Consider the following 26,150-nt stretch of genomic DNA (forward strand, 5'->3'; position numbering starts at 1 on the left):
TACAGTTATACACACACCACCACACTTACTTCTACAAAAACTTACACATACTTAGTCTTTTAAACAATCACTTATAGAAACACATACTTATTCATACAGGAACTCTTTCAATCTCTCACTCTCACATATACTCACTTATATACACCAATAGTCACATATACTAGTTTAAAACATAAGTAGTTACTCATAAAAACACTGTAGAGACAGTCATTCACTCACTAACACACCCATACACACACTCATCCACCCATGCAGTCCTGCACACATACTATCTTCAACACATACAAACAGTGAGTCACTCATTCATGCACCTATGCACTACGTAATACCCCCCATCGAACCATACAGACATCAGACACTTATACTGATACCCAAAAAACCAACTAATAACCTATATAAACACTCATGTAGCTGCTCACCAACCCATGCAGCCACTTATACACAAAGTGAAAGACTGATACAGATATATACATATTTAAACATTACTCACTAAGCCATGTATTCACTATGATACACCTAATCAGTCAGTTACACAATCAATTTTTCAAAAACAAATCATCCATTTAGACACTTATATACCCATTTATTCTTCCATCGACCTTGAGATATACATATATAAAACCTATTTAATTTTCAGAAAAACACACATTCACGGGATGATGTCATTAGTGATGTCATCAGTGATGTCATTTGAGATGTCATCAGTGATGTCATGAGTGATGTCACTGACCATGTCATGAGTGATGTAATATGTGACGTCATCAGCAGTGCATTGCGGGAGCGCGAGTTATAGTTAGCTTAACTAACTATAACGGGGGAATTTCAATGGTTTTTTACGAGTAAAATGTCCAGCTAACTATAACGTGTGTGAAACCTTTGGTTTTTTCATTGAATTTCTAAGGTTTTTTAAATGCTAATTCCTAACTATAACGTGTGTGAAACCTATGGTTTTTTCATTGAATATATATATATATATATATATATATATATATATATATATATATATATATATATATATATAGTGAGTGTCACTAAAAGAGACTTTCCAATAGAGTATTTACAAGGAGGTTGGGGGTGGTTCTACATCACCTGTACAATTGCATCAAAATTAAATATGTCATTGCTTCTGTCAATGTTGCTATAATGTGTTATGTCACCAATAGTGACTGTGCATGGGTATAGAGGTAGGATTTAGAATACATTTACAAATATATCATCTCATTTGGGGTAGATTACCCCTAAGGGGATATATTTTTATAAACAAAGTTTAGGACATAAACTTTATGTCACACTTTATTCGGACTACATTATTATGGCACCACATCAAGTTAGTGTTGCGAAGCTCACAACAACTAAATAACTTCAGTGGTTCTCACAAATGGCATCACTGATGGTATCACTAAAAGCATGACATCTAACATCCACAAGACATCCTTAATTATGTAGGTCATTACTTATGTACCCCATATATACCAGTCTTTAGCAAGCACATGGCACGGCTGAATGTCATGAATTCTGTGTGCCGCATGAGAGTGAACTTTAAGTCACTGTATGTAGCATGCATGGGCATGCCATGTACAAACAACACACAAACCGTGGTCTTAATGTGTGTCTTTTGGAGTAGTGTACTATGCACCTCTATGTAGCGTGAACAAGGCCATGCCTCCCCAAATGCTGTGTGTCCAGCTATTTAGTATGCAAGGGGACAGCTGTAACGGAAAGCACCACGTGAGCTATAAGGAGTGTCAAAATGTCACTAGCTATGTGCCCGTTGCATTGCATGACGTACCAATGATCTAATTAGTTATGTCATGAGCAGTGCCTGGGAGGTTATTGTTGCACAGATGTCCATAACAGCAGAATATTATAATTTTTGGAGTTTGGATAGCGAATCATATGTTATACTGCACATGGAACAACAAAACATGTCCTCACTGATATTACTGGTGGATGTGTTATGGATAAATGATTGCCTTTTGGAATGTTTTGCGAAGCAACACTTTAAGCTGTATTTTTTATTTCTTCAGCTTTTTTTGTTCTTATAAGTGCCCAGAAGGAGCTTACTGTTACTTGGCCACGCCTTATTTGCCATCTTGGAATATTACATTCATAATAAAGCATAACAAAAAGATGGCTGCATGTGCACTCACAGCGTCCATATTTCATTTTTTTATGATTTACCACAAAATCCACTTTTAGTTGGCCACCATGATTGTGAAAGCATGTGCACACATCGGCCATCTTGGGATGGATTTATGATAAAGTATAACAAAAACCAAAGGACAATGGCGACTGTCTGTGGGCACACACGTGTACCAACACACAGTTGATGTTTTTCAATGTTTTTGCCATAAATTATAGAAAAAATAAAGGAAGCATTGGCAAAGCCAATAGCTCTACATCCATATGTCATACATGAGAACTTTGGTGTTTGGCTGTGCGAGTATCTGCTATTCATTTCTGTAACATTCAATTTGTAACTTTGTTTGGGCCTCTAAGTTCTTTATTTCTTTTACTAATTGTTAGTTTGGTTGGTTTATTACACAAAACATCTCGCATATCTTTTGAGGCAATGCTACCAACACTAAGCCGAGGTTACCCTTCGAGATAAATGTCTCTGCCTTACAGGATCCTTCTCTGCAGGTTGTGTGGGAGCACAGCAACAGCCCACGTTAATACTCTGCTCCACAACAGCCAGTCAGTCAGATCCAGAAGAGTCAATAGTGCCAACACATACTATGATCCCATGCTGATCCACAGAATGACAATTACTCACAAGTCAGTCATTTCAGAGCTACCAAGAAATGAATTTTTCCCTTCCCAATGGGATGGCATTAGATAACCAGTATGAAACGAATTCATTTCTTTACATTACATTAGTATGCGTATTGACATTGGCTCGTATCTGTCTACTGTATATATCATTCGCTAAAGGAATAAATTTCAATAGCATTTTGCTGCTAAAATTATCAAGCATTTACCGCTTTCTACAGACATCAGTTTCTTCTGCGCTGTCATCTGGATCTGGGTTACCATCTGAATATTTATGAAGGATTGAATTCAGAACAGAAAGAATTTCTTGCTCTGAACTAGAAGGCAGCAGTAATTTCAGGACCTTGTATATCATTTCCGCCGGTACCTTGGCCCGTTTTGTTAAGTAAGAAACCATCCTCAGCTCCTAGAAGAGAGAATTGTAAACACTTGATTAAAAAATATTATAGTTTTAAATGTGTAAAATTGATAATATTTAGTGTGAACATTGTAAGGGGGAACTCCGGTCCAGATAGCCAACCAAAAGCAGGCCCGACTCAAATGTTCAAACACTGCCCCTTCTCTCTCTCTTTTTATTCATACATTCTCCTCTCCTTTTGCCCTTTTCTTCCCGTCTATCTTTCTGCGCTCTTCACTCATCTCTATTTTCTTTCTCTCACCTCTCTTACTGCTTATTCCACCCCTCAAATCCCCCGCCCCCTCATGCCTGCAGTAATAAACCCCAGAGCGGCACCAGTGGGCTGCTGTACCCTTCACAAACTGGCATCTTATGGCTGCAGCCACTCTGGGAGTGCTGGATAAGATAAATGACAAGATAAATGACAAGATTGGCATTAGGTGAACTCAGTTTAAATAGGATTTTCTTTTTATAACTTTACAATCCTGAAATGTTATGTACAGTGTTTCGCACTAAGGTGTGCTTGTTCATTTCCATGGTGTCTATTCCTTTCCAGAGTAATCTGATTTTTGTAGCATCGCATATGTTTCCCTTGCCCTTATGGAAAGGGCAGTAGGGAGTGGATGTGAGAGGGCAAACAGTTAAGTTAGTCCGCACAGTGACCATTAAAAACTCTCAGAAATGCTGTGCTGCACAGCTGCGAGGGGAACGGCCAGGACATCGAGTCCCAGCAACCAGTGGGGGCCACCAACGACGCTCTCGCTCCCGCGCCCGGAGACGAGTATATAAACTCTGCTGCACAGCCGCACAGCCGTGAGGGGAACAGCCAGGACTTCAAATCCCAGCAACCAGTGGGGGGCCACCAACGACGCTCTTGATCCTGCGCCCGGAGGCGCGCATATAAACTAGACAGGACTCCCCCAGCAAAGGACGCGCAAGGGCATACACTGGGCAAAGCACAGGCAAAGCCCGGACCAAGGGCGGGCCCGTTTGCGCCCGTTCAAGACCGAACGAGGCTGGGCTGGGTCAACCCCCTGTAAAATAGTATTGGAAGACGGCGATAACACGGGTGAGTGGCAGCCAAATTCAAAAGCCTGCTATTGACTTTGCGTTGCATTGCCATCCCTAGGTTGTTAATATGGGGAAACGCACCACCTTACAACCAACACCCCCCACAACCACCAGCATTGATAGTATGCTTGAAAGGGCATTAGTATTGTCACAAGTGAAATCGAGCTTACGGAGCTACGCTGGTCCATGGGCATTGAGGGACGGACTGACATTATAATTTCTAGGGGTGCTCTTCCTGGCACTCCCCCAGAGCATATGGCGGATCAGTCCAGCTCGCAGCCAGAGGGTATTGGGACCTATCAATCTCTAACTGCTTGTGGGGGGGCAAGCGGACAAGTTATAACCGCTACATCAGAAGGAATGCCCACTGCAAAACGGAATAGAAAGACTGGGCCTGGGAAATAAATTAGCAGTAGAAGGAAGCAGCCTACGCAGTGCCCCAGTTCGCACCCAAACACGTCTTTCCACTTGGAGACAACCGTCATCTGGTTCTGGTATAGCTGAAGCCCCTGATTCCAGTGCGCCCACACAAAACGTGAAACTGAGCAACCCTACTAGCACACAGACTGAAGCAGCACCTTGCGTTGAAAATTACGGGGACATTCTTGCCAATATTGTTGTGGCGTTGGTGTCTAAACAAATCATTGAACTTATTGATAAAAAGTTTGCTTTAATATAGAGACGCCTAGACAATTTGGCCATACTCATGGGAGGGGCTGGCCAACTGACGGGGAATGTACAAATGGCAGTTGATAATGAGGATGGCGGGTGCGGGGCAAAACGCAAGCGAAGGTATCTTAATGAGTAACCCAAATTCTGAAATTGGGGCACAAAAGATTAGAACCACTGCACATACAAATACCCTGCACTTGCCACATGATCAACCTAGGGGCTGTTTCCAATTGCCCTTGGATAGGCATGGTAACGTACCCTTCCCTGAACCTATAACCATCCCAAATATTCACTCTATTAGGGCTGATGTTAATAGTTTAAATAGGCCAAGTGGATTAGACCAGATCAGGTCGCCTAGTACCATGACGAAAATACACCAGCTGCCCTGAGCATTAACTGCCCGATGGCAAATAAGGATGTCCTAAATTTGCCACCCGCTGCTTGCCCCTATGTGCTGGTACTGGCAGGGGTATCAGCTTTAAATAAGGATCAGCATGAGTCATGGGATCAGCTACACAATAAATGTGCGGACTGGCTATCAAGGCATAGGAGGTTTCATGAGTCCGAAATAAAGGATATTATAGCACGCTGAGTTGGGTGGGTGGGAGCATCTAAAAAGGATATCGAAGGGGACTGTATTGTTAATAACTTTCGCAGACCATCGGTGGTGAGACACCTACTAAGGGATTACGAATCTACTGCATTCAATAATTCTAACATATTCGCATTACCCCTTGAGTATTTTTATAAACCAAGCTATGCCCCTCGTATCTATAAGCCTACTTTTATCACTCCTAATATGTTTCAGGCTCTGACTGACTACCGATTTCTGGAGAAAACATGGATTTTGGTATTAATTCACCTCACTCTCTGCCCGTAACTGAGTCTGTCAGTCCCCATATGCAAATGACGGTCCCAGCTCGTTCAGACCTTCGCATTTTAAGCTGGAATGTTGCAGGTCTGTACCCTAAACTACACGAACCAGACTGGGCACAACTTATTAAAGACCAAGACATCCTTTTATTTCAGGAAACTTGGGCTACTCAAGATTTGCACATTGAAGGATTTGAATGCCATAATACTTTAGCCACAACCCCCAGGTACGGTCGGCCGTCTGGGGGTTTATCAATCTAGGTTAATATTGAGACAGGGGGCAGCATAAAAACTGTAACACAGATAATAACTTTCAATGTATATTGTTTAGCAGAGGAATCTCTTTCTTGATAATACATTTTTATATTAATGATTTCCACTCTGTTCCAAATGCGCATTTTATACATTTGTTTAATTTTATTGCATCTATTGAAAAATCCAAAGAGTTTTTTAAGCTAGCCGGAATCTGCCTAGGGGGTGATTGTAATGCTAAGTTACCTCAATCATGGATAAGTAAATACCACTATAGCAGTTGAGAAATATGTAATAGAGGTAGAGATCTAATGAACTATTTGTATACCCACATCCTAGTCAATGTTATGGATATTGCTGCAATTACAAAAGAAAATGCCACCCTCCCCCTCCTCCCCCCCCCCCCCCCCGAACCAACATTTAGAGGAAGGGGCTGCTCATCGACAATTGACTATGTTTTTTTCCCCCGTCCTAGAAGCTAGCCTGCTTAAAGCCGAGACTATGGCCACAACTTTTGGGGACCACAATCCAATAAAAACAACATTACAAATGTCCGCAGCTCCAATGGTACAGATAGAATGTGGGGCCAGGGATCTGCTACTATCAACAGATAACCTCAGACAAGTGTGGCGAGGGGTTAATAACGCCGACCTTTTCAGTTCAATGGTTAAGGGTAACATGAACCTCATTAACATCTGCCTTGAGACCCTGGACCCACACCCTGAGGCTATTACTGCCGTCACTAAACTTTGCGGATCCATTAAATCTCTGCTGTCCAAACCCTTCTCCAGAGTAGCGTGAATCCAGATGGTTCAATCAGGAGTGCTCCATTGCCAACAGGATGCTCCGCAAAGCCCTATCTCAAAATTCCAGGTGTAATGAACTGGTTAAGTCCGCAAGGCTGACATATAAGAGAGCTGGTGCTAATAGGAAGGAACAGTTAATAAATTAGCACTGGGACGCGCTCATTGATGCTGCCAGTCAAAACAATGGGAATGCATTTTGGACTGCCATTAAAGAGTTTAGATAAATGGGGCAAGCACTAACTCCCATTAGCTGCAACATAATAAGCGCTACCTGGGAAAGCCATTTTTCTGCTATTTATTTAGCGTCTGGCTCTGAACCCGATCCTTTTAACAACCGGTATTATCTGGAGTCCCAATATCAATAAACAAGGTCGAGGAGGCTATACGCCAAAGTGCGGGCAATAAAGCCCCTGGCCCACATGAGTTGCCCATTGATCTTATTAAATACAGACCAGACTTTTGGGCTCCACTCTTGTTAAATATTTTTAATAATTTAACGAATGTTCCATTGCCGAAGACATGGTCTACTAGCACCACTGTCCCAATTTTTAAAAAGGGTGATCGCACTCAACCTAGTTGTTATAGACCAATCTCCCTCATAGATAACACCCTTAAAAGTTTTATACACAACATTTTCAACTTGGTCAGAGGACAATCATATTCTAGAACGATGCCAACTAGGCTTTAGGGGAAAAGTTGGCACAAATGAGCAATGTCTAAACCTAAATTTGATCATAGGGAAGTATACAATTGCACAGCACTCGCCACTTTATTTAGCTTTTATCAACCTCACCCCAGCTTTCGATTTTGTTAACAGATCCAGTTTATGGTCCATTCTTTTAGAATATGGTCTGGACAAGGCACTTGTCCATTTTCTGGCCTATCTCCATACGGACCTGAAAGCGCCGGTCAGAAATGGCGGCGGGGGTAAAGTGTCCAGTGACATCAGTGTAGGTAGCGGGGTCATAAAAGGGTGTGTTCTGGCTCCCCTTCTTTTTTATTATTTATATAAATAACTTACATAAGTCACTGACTACACTAACTAACGATGTCCCCAGAATAAAGGGCAAAATACACCTGGTGCTTTTATACGCAGATGATGCGGTTTTAATTGGGCGCACACCAAATGCACTACGCACTTTAGTCCGAGCATTCACAGATTTTATGACTGGATTAGATTTATGTACAAATTTTAAGAAATCCTTTATAATGTCCTGTGGCCAAGGAAATATCCTTTAAATGTTATCGCTGTGGGTGACCAAAAACTAAATCGCACTGTTACCTTCCCTTGGTGGGGATGGTCTTCACTGCGAATGGTTCTTGGTGTGACCATATGGCACACTGCAAAAACAAGTTCTCGAAGGCCTTTAACTCAGTACTCAGTCTCCCCCGGCCCAAAAGAACGGGGACAATTCCTGCTATTTTGAAGATCTTTAAGACCCAATGTGTACCAGTAGCTACCTACGGGGCAGAGGTATGGGGCATTACCAAATGTGTTGGCGTTCAATCTGCGGAAAATAGATTCTGCAGGATACTTTTGGGCGCTCCAATATCCACCCCCCTGTACATATGCCACAGTGAATTAGAATTAGGATACATGGAAGACGTTATAAGGGCCTGTCCTGCATTATTCTGGTTGGCGATAATGAAGAACCCTGAAACATCCCTCACAAGGGATATCATAGACGATTGTCTCCTCTGCAAGGAAGGGATGGATATCCCATGGATTGCTGGTGTAGTTAAGAGTCTGGAAAGCGTTAATCTGGGTAGACTGTTTTCTAACTCGAACACAGCCGTAACAATGGATAAAAAAGTTTTAAAAACAGCACTGTATGCACTTTATAGCACCGAAAGACTAGAAAGGGAATCGAAGAAAAAAACAGTTACAAAATTTGTGACTATTGAGCACCCTGAGCATTGCCTTCCAAGCTATATTGTATTACCAATGTCTCAATGGGAAAGAGGCCTCCTATTCCGCCTATGAGCAGGGTCTGCAAGATACATGTTTTGTTTTCCATATGGATAGACTCTTTGCCATGTCCGTGCGATGGGCACAGCGGACAAACACTCTTACATTATTTATTTTTTTGTAAATATTACATGAAATATGCACAATGGTTGTTTATCCCACATTTCAAAAAATTGTCTCCGATTAATTTATCTGATGCTCTTGATTGCATACTTAAATTGGACAATGCTGAACTGACCTTGCGTACCGGCACCTTTTTGAGAGTTGCTACGGGTGCTCGGAAAACAATGTGTGACCCATGATGTTAATCGTATCTTGTTATTTATTATATGTATTTTATCTATGTTTATTGTATTTTGCCACCCTATGAACTTTGACATTGCTATTAATGTGTTTTTATTTGTATATGCATACTTTTATGGATACACTGTTATCCGAATAAAGTCTTTGGAAATGGAAAAAAAATCCCCTTACAGCGGGCCCTAACCCCATTTTCTAATTGATGTAAATAAAGTGCAGAATAGCACCAGGTTTATAACCACCAGGGGCCATATTACAGGAAGGGCCATGGGGTTACAATAGGCATTTGTTTCATGGGTTAATGGGGCACTTTAGTATTATAGGTGAGGCTACAGATGCTTGTGTAACCCTCCTACAACAAGGATTGTGCTGGTGCAGGACAATGAAGCTGTGGGGGGCATGACTGCATAGAGTTGGTGCACAGTTAGTTCTCCTCAAGGAGGGCATTTAAGGGGTTCGCAAGTGCTCGAAGGACGTCGCCCCCGGCATCACACTTTGCAGAGGGTGAGGGGGGCTATAACAAACTGCAACAACCTGCAGGGAGATGGCTTCTCCTTCTTCAAACAGAGGCTTTTGTGCCTTCATGGAGAGACTGATTTATGGCTTGAAACCATGGCTGTGTATTTCACTAACAGAATCTCCTCAGCACAGATACAAACTGTCAGAGCTTAGTGTTTTGGGTCACTGCCCCAGTCTCATTGGGTGCACCAAATTAAGGGTGCACACCAGCGCAATGCACCTGGCACCAACAGTGCACCGATCCATAATTCAGATCAATTGTGGCGCCTGTCTTCAGCACTCCAGCAACCTTTCTGTTTAAGCTGCAATAAATGTGCGCACTTGTCACTTTCACTGCAATATTTAAATAAAAGTGTTATAAAGGTATGTTTTAACTACTGCCAATTTCGTTGTTTTAGGCTCAAAATCTGTTCACCCAGCTCCTGTGAAATACACAAATCTTCCCATGGCAGTGTGATGTTGCAGGGGAGCTGGGTTCTTCCAAAGATACCGCAGAGTGGGAGCAGTTTCTGGCTATTGGCTCCAGCCTCTATGGATGTGATCACTCAAGTGACCTGAGAACTCTCAGGGGCCTGCACTGAACTGCATCATTTAATGCATAAGGTTCCTGCTGGGAAAAGGCTGTCCTGTATTAATGTCTTTAATCCACACTGGCCCTTTACCCACTGGTCTCGCCTGGTCACTGCGGATGCTGAAGGCTTTTTCCTAGTGATCGTGAATTTCTATAATAATATCTTCTATTTGATAACAACAGAAGTAATATTTACAACAAGAGGCTTTAACGCCCACTTGTGTCCTATACAATATTCTGGTCTTGGCTAGACTCCTTCTCTTGTGCGTTTCAGATGCTCAATGCCTGACTCGCATACACTCTGTGTCTGGGCTCGTGGCCGCCCACTGTGGGGGAGGGGTCTGTTAAATCTAGGGAGATGAGGGAAAATGGTTCTGAATATGTGTCCAGATGGCCAATATTAGTAAATAGGTGGTATCAAGGACGGGTGGGGAAGTGGCACCTATTATGTTATAGGGGAGGTAAACATCAATGAGGGAAAAATGGCTCTAGAAAGTCCTCATATGGGACTAGGAAAATGAATCTATCCGGGGAAACGTTTAAGAACGCTAATATGGAAGTAAAGGCGGGGAGAAATGAAGAAGGAAATAAAGGAGAAAAGGAAAGACACCAAGAAAATAAGGTACGGGGACGGCAGGTTTTGGAGTATAACAAACCTAATATTAAAGGCAAGGTCCCAAAGTAAAAAGGGGATTAAGAGCAAAAAGATGACTGTGAAAATTGCTTTTCATTTCTGCAGAAAAAACAGGGTTGATTCTCCGTCATGGCTAGATAGTTTACAATGCGAGTCTCCTATTGCCATAACAGTTGCTACTTATGCGGAGCCCGATTCAAAGCAGATGTTATTAAACAAGAGGAAGTTTTTAGGAAGGATAAAAAAGTGAATATGTGAAAACTTCTAAACAGATCAAATCTGCTGAGGTCTTTCAGACATTGTAGGTTATTAGATGAGATAACATCTAGAGAAATTGAGCAAGTTGCCAACACAAAAACTTTAAATCGAAGGGAAGTCACTAAAGTTAGCTTCAGCTCACCTGTGGTTGTGAAATTAATTTTAAATCTTGAATGTGAGCTTAAGGAAATTGTCTTGCGCAGAGTACCCAAAGTGGAAGCAGAAAACCAGTAGGCAAATAAACCCTGCCTAAGGAATCATGCTGATTTAAACTCAGAGCAGTTAAATCTGGTATTTGGAGTGGTAAATTTTCCACCCCAAAGCCGGTCAATGAGATATAAGCAAGGAAGCTTAGAAGTAACCATAGCCACCTCCTCAAGAGACAGATCAGTGGATCCTCTCCCATTACACAATAGATACACTTGTCTACGTGCATGGGGGAGAGTTTTTTTTGGATAGGGCAAGTTATGTTATGTTAAGCCGAACTTTTTGAGCGCACGGCTACCCCAAAAGGGTGTCCCGGCGCTTTAGCAAAGAGGCCCAGAGAAACAGGAAACCAAAGGCAAACCTACTACAGTCACAGCGGATTACTTGGTAAAGAGCAGAGTCTTCAACTCCTTCCTGAAAGCCAGGAGGTTGTTCGCTTTCCGAAGGGAAAGTGGGAGCTCGTTCCACAAGCAGGCTGTCACGTATTGGAAGGAACGACCTCCCATCCGAACACGTTTGACCACAGGCACCTCCATTTTAGCCAGGTCCGCCGACCTCTGCAACCTCCGCGGCACATAGAAAGCAATACGCTTCCTCAGATAGTTAGGGCCAATCGCATGGAGGGCTTTAAATGCCAGAGTGAGGAGCTTAAATCTGATTCTCCCCGAAATTGGCAGCCAGTGCAGCCTAGCCAGGAGCGCAGAGGCGCTAGCTCTCCTGGGCAGCCCATAGATGGCTCTGGCCGCCGAATTCTGGGCAATCTGCAGTCTAGATAACAGATACTTAGGTAGGCCTGCAAAGAGTGCATTAGCATAGTCCAGGCGGGAGCCCACAAGCGCCTGGACTACATTCCTACGATACTGCAGTGAGAGCAGAGGAAGAAATTTCCTAAGCATCTTGAGGATGCTGAAACATTTCCCTGCTAATCCCAGGATGTGTGGGCGGAAGGATAAATCATCGTCAAACACCACTCCGAGATTTTTTACCTGAGAAGATGGTTTCTCTGGAGGGAACATGTCCTGGGGCCACCATGTCTTCCAGCCCGGATCAGGGGCACAGCCGAAAAAGAGCAGCTCAGATTTGTCTGAGTTGCATTTCAGGCTGTGCCGCTGAAACCACGCAAAGACTGCGCTCAGACAGTCCTTGATTCTGCCGCCGTTGAAGGCCTCTCCCTTCCTGCAAGTGAACAAGAGCTGGGTGTCATCAGCGTATGAGATGACCCGGGCCCCAAACGCCTCCGCTACCTCCGCTAGAGGGGCCATGTATATGTTGAAGATGGTGGGGCTCAGGATGGAACCTTGAGGCACCCCCACCTCCAGCGAAAGCATTTCGGCCGAGAACGGCGGAGCCCAGATCACCTGTCGGCGGTCGGCAAGAAAGGATTGAAACCAGTCCAGCACCGTCCCTCGCAGACCAATCTCCCTGAGTCTTGAGAGGAGACCTGCGTGTGGGACGGTGTCGAACGCCGCCGATAGGTCCAACATGACTAGCATAGCCTTTCCCCCATGATCGAGCGACTCCCTGATGGCGTCGGTAACCTCTACCAGAGCCGTCTCCGTGCTGTAATTCGCACGAAAGCCGGACTGGGAGTCATGCAGCAGTTTGTTGTTCTCAATAAAGGTGGTCAGAGTATGCTGAACATGTTTCTCCAACACCTTCGCCAGAGCAGGGAGGAGGGAGATTGGTCTATAGCTAGCGCATTGCAGGGGGTCGAGCAGAGGCTTCTTAATCAGCGGCAGAATGAGTGCGTGTTTCCATTGTCGTGGAACCACCCCTGAACTCAATGATAGATTAAGCAGGGGGTTCAGCAAGCTGTTCAACGCTGAGGCCACCTTGCCCAAGCATTTCGCCGGACAAGCATCCAGAGGCGAGCCAGATTGCAGCCGGGATAACAGCTCAAGCGATGTCTCACAGGACAGCTGGGGAAAAACAGATAGTAAAGGCCCAGATTCAGCCTGTGAGGGAGCTAAATAGGTCGACTTATCCCCTAACACAGCGTCAGCCGTTCGGGAATCCACAGATGGAAAAGTGTCCTGAATCTTTAAGATTTTAGTCACAAAAAAGTCGGCGAGCTGTTTGATCCATTCTTCCGTGTGTGAATGGACCGGGGTCCCTACTACAGGGTTGACAAACTCCTTCACAATCCTAAAGAGTTCCCGGCTCGTATTATCGGCTTTGTCAATTCTCTGCTCAAGATAGTTCTTTTTGGCTGCGGCAATCTGTTTATAGTAAGACTTTATCGCGTCGCAGTATTTCGTTAGCTCCACAAGATCGTACTTGCGCCGCCACCGCCTTTCCAACTTTTTGCAGTCTTGTCGCATTGTACGTAAAGTGGAAGAGAACCAAGGAGCAGAATTAAGATGAGGTGCTGTTCTAGCAGGCTTCAATGGGGCCAGCTCCTCGAATCTTGCCTGCATCCAGTTCTGGACCAGGATTAGGTCGGCTTCCAGAACCCCTGTCAGTTGACACGGGTATTGGCAGAGAGCATCGGAGAGCATATCTGCTGTCACTAGGTGGAAGGCTCTAGATTGCCGGGACCCTTCCTTCAGAGCCCTTTGGCTAAGCTTAGATACAAACACTAAGGCAAAGTTTATCAGATAATGATCTGACCAGAGGACCGGGAGTGGAGGGGACACCTCAATAGGCTTGGAGGAAAAGATCACATCTAATGTGTGGCCTTTCACGTGAGTGGGGCTGTGGATAAAAGGGGCTAGCCCTAACATCGCCGTGATATCACGGAGTTTGGTAGCTTCAGCATCGGTTAGACAGTCCATGTGCAAATTTAAGTGGCCTAATAACAAGCAGTGCGCAGAACGCATGCAAGGTACTGATAAGGCCGACTGTAGGTCCTCGAAAAAGGACCCGATGGGTCCAGGGGATCTATAGAGGAGAATTCCGGTACAGGTCTGGGACGCCGATAGATGGAGTGTAAAACCTAAGGCTTCACATCCGGCAATGTTGTCCACCGCAAAGGAGGAGCAATCAAAGACCTTGTCCACTATCAGAGCCACCCCACCGCCTCTTCCCTCAGTTCTATCCCTCCGTAAGATGGAATAGTTAGGTGGGACAGCACAGGCAATGTCGGGTTCCGAGCCCACTCCCAGCCAAGTCTCAGTTAGAAATAAGCAAGAGATCTTGGAGTGCGCGAGAAGATCCCATATATCCGAGGTATGACGAGGAAGGGACCTAGTGTTAAGCAACGCGCAATGACAGTACTGAGGAGGGGTAGATGGACCATGAGTAGATGATAATGTGGGGAGCCAGTTACACACGGGGCAACCCTTGCCTAGACGGCGACCGCCGGGGAAAAGAGACAGACAGGCCGAGCGAGGGGGGCGCAAAGCAAACAAGGAAGCAGCGCTATACGTAATCATCCTAGAGCTGCGGGTAGTCAACCTCTAACCCGGCAGACAACAGAAGCCGAGGACCAGAGTCCGACCTCGTCCGCCTCCGAGACGCGGACGAGCGCAGACGGGCAGGACTCTGGCACGACTCAGGCGCAGGGAAGGCGCTCCGCTGCGCGTTACCGCTGCGCGAGACCAGCGAGCATTAAATAGCGTCGTCTCGGCGTCCCAGGTGACCTGGACGCTCAAAGATGGCGCTCGCGCTTCCTCCCAAAGCAAGATGGCGCTGAAACCCACAGAAACCCACAACCTCCAGGTAACCCGGACCCGCCAAACAGCGGTGGTGATTCCTGAATTACGGTGCAAGGTAGGGGCCAGGAGCGCTTTTAAAAACAGGGGGGAAGGCAAAAAGTAACACAAACAGAAATCCGAAAACGGGATATTTTAAAAATAAGCTAAGCAGAGAAGGCGCGCGACCAGCGCGAACAGCAGCAGGGCACCAGTGATATTCTCGCCCTCAAGGGCACTAAGCAGGCTCACCTTCCGCTCAGCTCGCCCTAAATAGCGTCGTCTCGGCGTCCCAGGTGACCTGGACGCTCAAAGATGGCGCTCGCGCTTCCTCCCAAAGCAAGATGGCGCTGAAACCCACAGAAACCCACAACCTCCCGGTAACCCGGACCCGCCAAACAGCGGTGGTGATTCCTGAATTACGGTGCAAGGTAGGGGCCAGGAGCGCTTTTAAAAACAGGGGGGAAGGCAAAAAGTAACACAAACAGAAATCCGAAAACGAGATATTTTAAAAATAAGCTAAGCAGAGAAGGCGCGCGACCAGCGCGAACAGCAGCAGGGCACCAGTGATATTCTCGCCCTCAAGGGCAAGTGGATTAGGTAGAGGGTCCCCCGGCTAACCTTGCTGTTTTCTCCAGGTTTGAACATCTGCAAAGAACAGCTGATCTAACAAGGTTTTGTGAGGAAAATATGATTATCTGCTTCCAAGAGACTTGGTTAGCAGGTGAAATGTTGACTCAATGTGATTTTAAGCAATTTGCAAAACAGGCAACCAAAGTGGGGGCAGTGCACTTAAAAGTGGGGCTGAAGACCATGATTTTTACGAAATGTATAAAACGGACACGTTGAATACAGACTAATTGTGATGGGATACGGGCATGGCTTTTATATTTGTATGCTAGATATCTCTCAACCAATAGTTTAATAATCGTGAGTGTGCATGTAAATCAGGGGGAGGTGCGAAAGGAGGTTCGGCAATGGCAACTGTTTGTAAGTGATTTGGTAACCCTCTTGGAACAGCCAAGGCCCCCTCCCCCCCCCCCCCATTCTGATGGTGGGAGATTTTAATCAACGATTAGTTCAGGCAGATATTATGTATAGTTAACTGCTTGAGGGTTATGGGATTTTACAAGCAAAATTCCCCAAATACCTAATTAAGCAAATTACAAGAGTTAAGGTTTGTCTGTTTAAAGGGCATTTTAAAAATGATAGTCTAGCTGCCCAAACATTTATCTATGGAAATCAAAGCTGCACTATATATTATATGTTTTTACAAGCGTGGTGCTGCAAGCTTTGTAAGTAGTTTAAAACGGTAAGCATCATGGGTAATAATCATTGGGGCATACAAATGTCCTTTGATTCCACCACCTGCCCAAGGAAAACCGTGATTCCTATGGAGGGAACATTTCTAAAACGCTTGAAAAATAGGATAGATGAGAGGTAGATCAGGCGGCTAGCACAATCTCAAGTTTCAGAGCCCTCTTTGTTGGAGGGGGTGGCGGATGCTGAAGTATTAAATTGGTATGCCCAGACGATATAGAGGTGGTTAATTGCTTGACCCCTTTAGTAAGTAAATGTAATACTGCTGCCAAAAGAGAATAGCCCTCCATGGCACATAAACAGCCCTGGTTCGATAACCAATATCTAGGACTGAAAAGGAGGTTGATGAAAGTAAGAATTAAAAAGCGGTTTCCTGTGGGTTCTAGGGAGAGAGAAATATATCAAAGTAAAAATGAAATAGGAGGCCGTGATTAAAGCTAAGAAACTGGAAAACATGATGGTTATTCTCCTTCTTGCTAAAAACATGAAAACATTTTTGAAGTTAGTTCAGGAAGGGTGCAAAAAAGGAAACAGAAAACACGGTGTACGGTCCCGGAAGATGTGTGGGTATCCTACTACATGGCCCAGGAGGTAATGGATAGAGAGATGATGATACCCCCCATAGGAGGAGATATTGATGTAATTTACTGGGCAGTCTCGAATTAAAATACTAACTTCTCTTTAGTTAACAAATGCGACCTGACCGGATAACTTAAGGCAATTATTTAAAAATCCTATTCCAAATGGTGGGCTAGTTTTTTCTCAAAGGTTTTCATTTCCATAACAAAAACAGGTACCTTTCCGGCTCGCTGGAAGGGAGCAATAATCAAACATATGCTTAAGAAAAATAATTGAGCAGATCCCAGTAATTTTCAATTAATAAGCTTAATTGATGTAGGGGCAAAATAATATTTTAAAGCCATCTTATTGTCCATGAAGGACACCGTCGAACAAGGAGGCTTCAAGCGGGGTAATTCCACAACAGATCATTGCTTTTTCTTGTGGGCCATTGGTCAGAAGGCAATGGAAACTGATTTTTTTTTTTTTTGTAGATATCTGGCCTGCCTTCGACCTAGTCAATCGTAAGAGTCTGTGGCCTAAGCTGAGGAATATGGGTAATTCCCAGATGACTCCTTGCTGTCCTTGAAAAATTACACTAGATAGAGAATCAAAATGGATTGAGGCAGGGATGTCTAATGGAGCCTACAAGGTTTGCTTTGTACCTCACAGATTTGCCGCAAGTCCTGTTAGAAACAAAATCTGACTGAAATTTGTTTTCAACGAAAATTGGGGTGCGGGGGGGCAGGAGACATATCCCATGCCTCTTATATGTGGACAACTTGGGAATTATTGATTTGACTCAGGCGGGTCCTCAAAGGAAACTGGAATGTTTTAGGAAGTATTGTGTGGTGAATTAACTTACCAACAATATTGATATGAGAAAAATAGTAAAATTTGGCAAGAAATCGAACCCATACTAGTGGTTACTGGGAGACAAATCTGTAGATGTGCTAAGCTCGTATAAGTATCTGGGTGTGACGTTTAATGCTAAATTAAATTGGTCCCTACACAGAGAAATTGGGGATCCTCTGGTATTTTCTAGAATTGGAGGGCTAGTTAAATTTAAAAATGATTTTGGAGGGCCCTCCCTGACACCATTACTCACAATATATAAAGCTATGGTCCCTGCACAATGTTTATATGTGGCAGAAGTACTGTGCCTTAGCTTGGAAATAAAGTGGGATAAATGTGAAGGTAAATGTCTGGAAAAATTATTGAGGTTACCGAAGGGTGCTATGAGTCCGGTCCTAAGACTTGAAGTAGATCTATAGTCTTGGAATTACTTAACTTGTAAACCTCCTCTGCACTTTAGGGCATGGACGAACCAAAAATATCATCCTTTTATGACAAAGAAGTAGCAATCCCTGATTTAAAATGGGGAGGAGGGATTAAAAACAGATTTAGAAATATAGCAACAAAACTGAAAATTGTGAATTTTAATGTCATGGAGCCACTCCAATCCTCAAAGAGAGATTTGAAGGAAGCTTGTAAGAGAGAATCAAGAATTGCTGATTTACGATACTTATTGATGAAATCATCAGCAGGTTATATGTTGGAATCTTGGCAGGACATCGAATGTACCCATATATTTCTTCGTTACCTAATGCCCACCTCGTCTATTGCTACTGACCTTTCGAGTGGCTTTGAACTTTTTGTTTTTAAATTATGGAAAATAATATAATTTTTTGATGGGGATGATAATTGTATACAAAGGGGGGACTTGGAGCAAATAAAGGTCCAATACCCACTCTCCAAAATACTTTTCCAGTAATGTATTTATGTACTGTTCCTGTAGTGGAAAGAAAGAAAGAAGGAAGAAAAAGGAATAATTGGCGAATCTGAGGGGATCTTGGTGATTATTTCTTGGTGCCCTCACACATCCAAAAGGATGTCATGCTTCATCATAGGGCATGCTCCTCGTAGGGCCAGTGCTGCAATGACCTACAGGCTCCATGAAGGAGCTCTTTGTCAAAGATCTTTTTATATTTAGCCGTAGTGAAGTATGTGTGTAAGGGCATGAAACATGTAGGGTGAAGTCAGTATAAAGTGGGGTGAAGTAAAATATAAACTGTCCAAGGGATACCAAGTAATGGTTAATATGGTTGTTCCCAGGGTTGGCACCTCCACTAAGACAGAGAAGCATTGCCTCACTGCTCTCCTCAGAGCAGGAAAAAGGAATAATAAATTGATAATAACATCGTTATTATCATTTTATTTTTCTTAGCTATGGGGCTGGGTAAGGGCAGTGCGGGGCTAGTGTCGGAGCCTTGGAGGAGTGGTTTGTGCACAATAACTGTGTCTGACGGTTTGGTTGGCCAACTTTGGCCGGCCAAACAGTCACCGCACTTAGCATGTTCTCCACCAGGCTGTATACACAGCCTGGGTGGAGAACAAGTACAGATTTCCTGTTCCCATTTGAGCGCCGAACCATGGTGTTCAGACCAATCGCAACGCTTCATTGCAGCATTTTGATTGGCTTAGGTTAGCCTGTGTGCTTACTGCGTCCGTGACTCACCAGGAAGAGAAGCAGCAATGGAGGAGAGATGGCAGCCTTGAGGAGGTAAGTGTTTGGTTTTTTTTGTGCCCCCTGCCATCCTCCCTTGCCTCACCACCCCCGTTCCCTGCCAGCCACCACTGGTTGTTCCCTTGGCAGGGTTGAAACTATTGAAGGGAGGCTTGGCAAACTTAAAACTAATGAAGGGAGGCTTTCATAAGGGCTCAATGGACTAAGATAGCCTGATTGAATGGGTGCAATCAGGTCAACATGTTTCGTGCCTAATGATCTAGCTGGATCCTCAGCACTTCCTCAGGACTTAGAATGTGATGTGATGTGTAGTGCCAGCTACTCCCCTATAGGAAAATACCTTTATAAAATGATAGTCCAACGTAGATATAGCAAAGAATATTAAAAGCCATTAGGCAAACCAGTTTTTATAATACATGGTAAGGTGCTCCTCATGTTTTGCACAGTGTTTGCTCGAGTCTCCTTTTGGTAGACATGCTCATGCTATTATTGGGCGCTGACAAGTTGCTGCAACTTGAAAAGTGAACAAATAAACAGGCCAGGCAGGTGGACACACATGGAAAAAACAATGAAAAGACTTGTTTTTAGGACTTACAACTCAAAATGAGTAGTGGATTGTCCTCAGATGAGAGCAGGGATCTTACTCTTTGGATCAATCAGTAACTCCCCTTAGGTCGGAAGCAAAGGGTAGCCTAAGCACAGGCTAGACAGCTGTTGGAGAACTAATGCAAATCTGCCTCCAGGAACTTCAGGAACGGTGAACGTGACTTCACCATTGAATTGGATTTTTAATAACTAATAGAAATAGTGGGCTATTTTTACTTCTATCTGGTCTCAAACCAGAGGTAGCAATATTAATATTTTAATTTGAACTCCAATTTTCTGTATGGTCTGCAAAAGTGAACATAGTTTCAGGAGCCTTGTCACTTCAGGGCCATGGTGACATTCATTTCCTACATGTCGCTCTTTTAAATATCATGTGGGCTACACAGCCAACATGCGGGTTACCTATTAATATTTAAAACGGAGGTCTTTGCCAGTCAAAGAAAGTTATTTTGACATGTTACAATGCAGGTTTTACATTGTAGCAGTCAGACTACAAGAGTAGGTTTAAAGTCCTGTTTTCTAGGCACACTCTGTCGATGATACAATAGGTGCTGCTGTCCATAGTAGGCATTTAACTTCCAGGTCCTGGTTGCATTTTCTACAGCATATCCTGGAAATATATAGGCAAGATAAATGTACCAATTAGGAAAATGCTAATTTAAACATGTTTAATGGAGGAGCACATTTACTCCTGGTTAGCAGGACAAAAGTACACAGAGTTCTAAAACCAGCAAAGCAGATATGGCAACAATTGGGGGTACATCACTCAAACGATAGCCATTTCCTACAGCCATGATATGTGACTTGCAATTACCACTATAACAATTTTGGCACTTTTGCTTTAAAACCTGAAACATCCATATCTCTAGGTCCCTTAACCAGATTTGGGTTGTTTTGGGACTGAATCACAAAGGTAAATTTATATGTGTAGATTTACTCATGTGTAAATCTACTACAATCAACAAATCAATCATTCATAGCACTTGTCAAGCGCACTACTTACCCGTGATGGTGTCAAGGCGCTGGGGGGGGGGGGGGGCCCTGAGGGAATGCTGCTACTGCTCAAAAAGCCTGGTCTTGAGGAGTCTTCTGAAGGTCAGCAGGTCTTGGGTCTGCTGTAGGTGGATGAGGAGGGTGTTCCAGGTCTTGGCGGCGAGGTAGGAGAACGATCTGCTGCTGGAGGTCGCTCTTCGGATGCGGGGGACTGTGGCGAGGGCGAGGTCGGCGGAGCGAAGCTGGCAGGTGGGGGTGTAGAAGCTGAGTCGTCTGTTGAGGCACGCTGGTCCGGTGTTGTGGAGTGCCTTGTGTGCATGGGTGAGGAGCTTGAAGGTTATCCTCTTGTTGACGGGGAGCCAGTGCAGGTCTCTCAGGTGGGGTGGAATGTGGCTGCGGCAACAGATGTCGAGGATCAGGCGTGCAGATGCGTTCTGGATGCGTTGAAGTCGTTTCAGAAGTTTGGCCGAGGCTCCTGCATAGAGGGCGTTTCCGTAGTCCAACCTGCTGCTGATGAGGGCCTGGGTGACAGTTCTTCTCGTTTCGGTGGGGATCCACTTGTAGATCTTGCGGAGCATGCGGAGGGTGTTGAAGCAGGAGGAGGAGACGGCGTTGACCTGCTTTGTCATGGAGAGGGTGCAGTCGAGGATGACCCCTAGGTTGCGTGCGTGGTCGGTGGGTGTTGGAGCTGTTCCCAGTGCGGCCGACCACCAGGAGTCGTCCCAAGCCGAGGGGGTGGATCCGAGGATGAGGACCTTCGTCTTGTCCTAAGTGTAAAGCTACTCTTTTCTGCTACACCCCAGTACAGACGTGCATGTCTCCTTTCACAAAGGGACCTCCTACATGAGGATGTATTAGTGTAAAGTTACTACTAGTAACTTTTTACATGCGCACAGGGAGCTCCATCACTGTAACGGATATCTTCCTTTGGAAAGCATTGGGGAAATTAATAAAGTGTATTATATATAATTTTGTAAAATAAATAAATCTAGATCAATCGATAATAAGGCACACACACTTTTAATGTTTAAATAATTGTATCTTTTAAAACATTTTCCAATAGGGCACAATCTAGGGAGCGAATTGCAGTATGTGCAAGTGGCCCTACGTTGACTTACTCCAAGGCTGGGCTACTGTTTTATCATAACTGGCGGTGTGGTAACTTTAGAAGTGTAGTTTTTGAATAGTAATGGGCCTACCACTTGCAGGTTGGGTGTTTTTCCTCCCTAAACCGCTCCATACATTTTGCTAGACCTCTCTCATTTTGTGGTAAATATTCCCCATTTTCCAGCCACTCCTTGTCCCTCCCACATTTACTACTAAAACTTGAGTTCAGAAATATCTGCCACCATTACAGATTTCTGTACAGAAAAAGAGAGCAGAGAAGTAGGCAGTGACTTCTGCCTGTAGGTTACTGAATAGCATTTTGTATTATGTCAGCATTACTACTATAGTTCTACAAAACGCAGTTTGTGAATAGGCCACTATATGTTTTTGTCTTTATAAATGCATTTTAAAGCGGTTTGGTTATTGTACGCTCTTGATTTTTTCACTTTAATTATGTTTGGAACTGCATGTACCTCACACTCCTTTCTCTGGGGACTGTATGTTGCTTTTTCCATTGCAACCAAAGATAGAACAGATATTCTCCGAAACCTGTTCTGTGATCTAACTTGTTTATGTTTTTTTAAGTAGGTACCAGTATCCCTTCCTAATTAATAACTCATTTATTGGCATTCACTTTAAAATATGAATGTAAACATGCTGATAGGGTCATACTCTTACCTAACAATCTATTAAAGCTAAACTGAAAATTAAACACCAGAGGCACCAGTAACTATCTGACTGCATGCTTCCCAAGAATAAGAAGCAAATTAGAATCGCACTAGGACAATAGCTGTTAGATACAAGCTGTAATGAAGTCTAAACATGGCCTGTTCTTGAACATTTATGCTTTCTAAGATACATATACATTTATGATTAATGCACCAAAGTTTGTGTGAACCTTTTCCTCAAATCAACAGCACAATACGGTGTGTCTGTTAGCCTGCTGATATGGAAATACACTGTAAGGGAATCTGGAAAAGAAATAGGAATCGGTTGTCTTTGACAGGTCTGTCTGCTTTCCATGTACCAAACTGTCACATCAACATGACAGTGTGATAAGATGGCTCACAAAGGACGGGAAGCGAGACAAAAACTTAAGATAACCTTTAAAAGCTCAGCAGAATGCATTCCTCAGACATGTGCTGTCTGTGCTGAGCAGCACAGAGTTAAATCAGACATAATGAGATGTCAATCTTGTGATAGCCTTATCCCTAATCAGCAGAATTAGTAAGACATCACCTTAAACGGCTAAGTAATAGGAACATGTGATGGGCAGACACTGACAATGGAAACTGCAGAGCTGATCAGCACACTGACGTAAATATATTTCAATAGCCAGGAGTCACTACTGCCGCATATATAACTTACTGAATTAACAGAATGCAATCCTATAGGAGGAGTGCATGAGGCAAAATATCTATCTACATTCAGGTAACAAGTAACCGAGTAATATGGTCTCATAAAACATGGGATTATGCAATCCTCGTATAAAACCCTGTCTCTGATTTATTTATAATAGGCAACTTGTGATGCATCCGGTTGCCTATTATAAGGAAATTACATAGCCACTCTGCTGTAATAGCTTATTACAGTTAAGTTCTGATGTCAAAAAGCTTGCTGTCGGAGCCAGCAGTGGAGGGGAATGGCAGGTCAATTTATGGAGCATAATTAAAGCAACTGTTTAAAGAATAAAAGCTAAATGTTGCTTTCCTCGGTTTCTCTAAATGTAGAGTGACTAGCAGAAAGGAGATATTTAATGCAACACATTTATTGTTTGCACTTCTTAGGTAATTATAGAATATTTCTGCAGGTTTCTACATATGCTGAGCTACTGTGCCTTTGTATTTAAAAAAAACTGACTTGTAATAAACGGATTATAATATATTTTTGCAACAAATATCGAATATCTTTTTTTAAGTGTTTAATTTTGCATAGCGATTTGTTTTCTGTTCTTCATATTTCCAACGATGATCTCTTTTTCATATGAAACAGCTAAGTACCACGTATTTAAGTTTGTAGAAAAGTTGATAGTGTGACCCTGTAATATAATACATAAAGTATCCCCTGCTGTTCATGATAGGGATATTACAAGTTACCTCGCAGTTCCATAACCATATAAAGGAACTCCGCTATCGGCCTCATTCGTCTATATGGCCATTGAACTCTTTGGTGACTTGCAATATCCCTACAAAGTACAGGAGAGTGTACTTTAACCCATAGATATTACCATGAAGGAGTTCTGAGAAAATAATAAGCCACAAAAAGTAAGACCTTGCAGGCTGAGTACTGTGCAAATGTCACCTGAGAAGAAATAGGAATATAGCACCATATTACACAAGATGCTGATTAAAAATCTTATTGCTAATCTTATAACTTTGATCCTGACATCTGGAAAGTGGGATTACTCACAAATCTTAATATGATTCCACAAGACTCAAGTGGGCGGGCACTGCCTTCATAAATGCCTTGATAACAATAACCAAAATAATTATGTTTTTTTATGTTTTTGGTACTATTAGCATGAAAAGGGCTCTTTTTTTCAAACATACTCTGATAACAGCCAACACTTGTGAATCAGTCCTTTGGTATTTTGAAAGACAGATTCATATTACTATTGCATTCCCAGTTGTCAGTGACTAGGAACTTGCTGCTGTAATTTCAAGCGGGGGGGAGGGGGATGGCCTGTCTGGCTGGGTTGGAACCTGTTCTGAGAATGTCGGGTGTGGTGCCAAACACAAGAATTCAAAGGATATATAACTTGTATGGGTGCTTCTTTTGCGCAAAATGCAGTGCTACATAAACCAGGGACCTGTAATGTATGAGAATTCTTTCTCAGGCCCCTACGAAAGATGGGTGTCATGATCATAGTGGCAGCTCCAAACGACTCTGCACAGCTTTACTGCTGTCCATTTTTTTAATCAATATTTATGAAAGTTAACAATCTCCACTTTCTCCAGCCCGGAGGCACTTTTAACAAAGCAAACAATGTTTTTCCCCCTAAAAGTCTTCATTCTTTATTACAAGAGTAAGTATTTTTCACATCTTTTTCCACATACAGCCAAAGAGGCCATGTGCTCATGGTCTGTAGATCCAAGCACTTCTGTAAACAGCAGTGTGAATTGGAATGGGACGTTGCCTTCAGCCAGGCCTTAGACCCCCCAGTGTATGCATCGAACTCTCCCCACCGCACTCCCTTTACAGGGGAGGCAGCAAGGGGTGGCCAGTTGGGCTCATCTGCAGACTGGCCAAACGCATCACGATGATCTATGCATCCCAACAGGCCCCACAGCCAACCACAGGCCTCATGACACAATCTTTTTTTAAAGTATAAATCACTTACAACTTTCTATTACAAGCTTGTTATTTTTTTTTATTTACTTGACAGTTTGTGTTTCACACAAATGTTTTTTTATTTTACTCCAAAGACAAACCTGTGTCTCAACCACCACTATTTTCTATGTCCTTCAGCCTAATCCACTGTGGTACATTACATGTATCACTATTTCTTTCCCTTCATCGAAACAATGAGTTCATTTAACAACACAACAGCTCGCGAAAATGGTGCCCATTTCTAAATACTAAACGGTAGCCGAACATTCTCCATTTTTGGGAATTTGTGAGCTTAATGCCCACTATATGCATTGTATCTAATTTTTTTGTAGCAGTATGGAGGATAGAATTATGCAGCAAGGCTTTCTCAATTATGCAGGTAAAAATACAAACTATGCAGCATATTCTCTGGCACTGTGAGTTTTCTTTATTGTAGCTAGAAACAACATTTTGTGGGAAAAGGGCACATTTTACAAATTCCGAGACAAATGATGCAGTAAATGCATCAACTCCATAATAAAATGATAAATGCTGCAGCCACAGAATCACATACATCTTCTAGCTCTCTTCGTTGTCCATTGCTTTATCAATATGTATTCATGAAAGGTAAAGTTAAAGATTTTATTTGAAATCAGTGCACATTTTAGCTGCAATTTAAACAAAAACATCGTTCCAAGTTAACTAGGCCAAAGTAAACAAGGAATATAAAAACACAAAATGGCTAATGTGTAATATCGTCCTATATTGCCAAATTAGGATTCTGGGGACTTTTACAA

The 26,150-nt window shown here is 43.3% G+C and overlaps 1 protein-coding gene across 3 annotated transcripts in view; it reads right to left on the bottom strand.

Moving 5' to 3' along the window:
• EVC2 (EvC ciliary complex subunit 2) overlaps positions 1–26,150 on the bottom strand; it is a 608,136-nt gene that overhangs the window by 142,828 nt on the left and 439,158 nt on the right. For all 3 annotated transcript variants that reach the window (XM_085642436.1, XM_085642435.1, XM_085642434.1), the window contains one exon: positions 2,982–3,178. In XM_085642436.1, the coding sequence (XP_085498562.1) occupies positions 2,982–3,178 (197 nt within the window). The remainder of the gene's footprint in view (positions 1–2,981; positions 3,179–26,150) is intronic.

Source organism: Triturus cristatus, chromosome 2_2 (genome assembly GCF_964204655.1).
Source record: "Triturus cristatus chromosome 2_2, aTriCri1.1, whole genome shotgun sequence".
Classification (NCBI taxonomy): domain Eukaryota; kingdom Metazoa; phylum Chordata; class Amphibia; order Caudata; family Salamandridae; genus Triturus; species Triturus cristatus.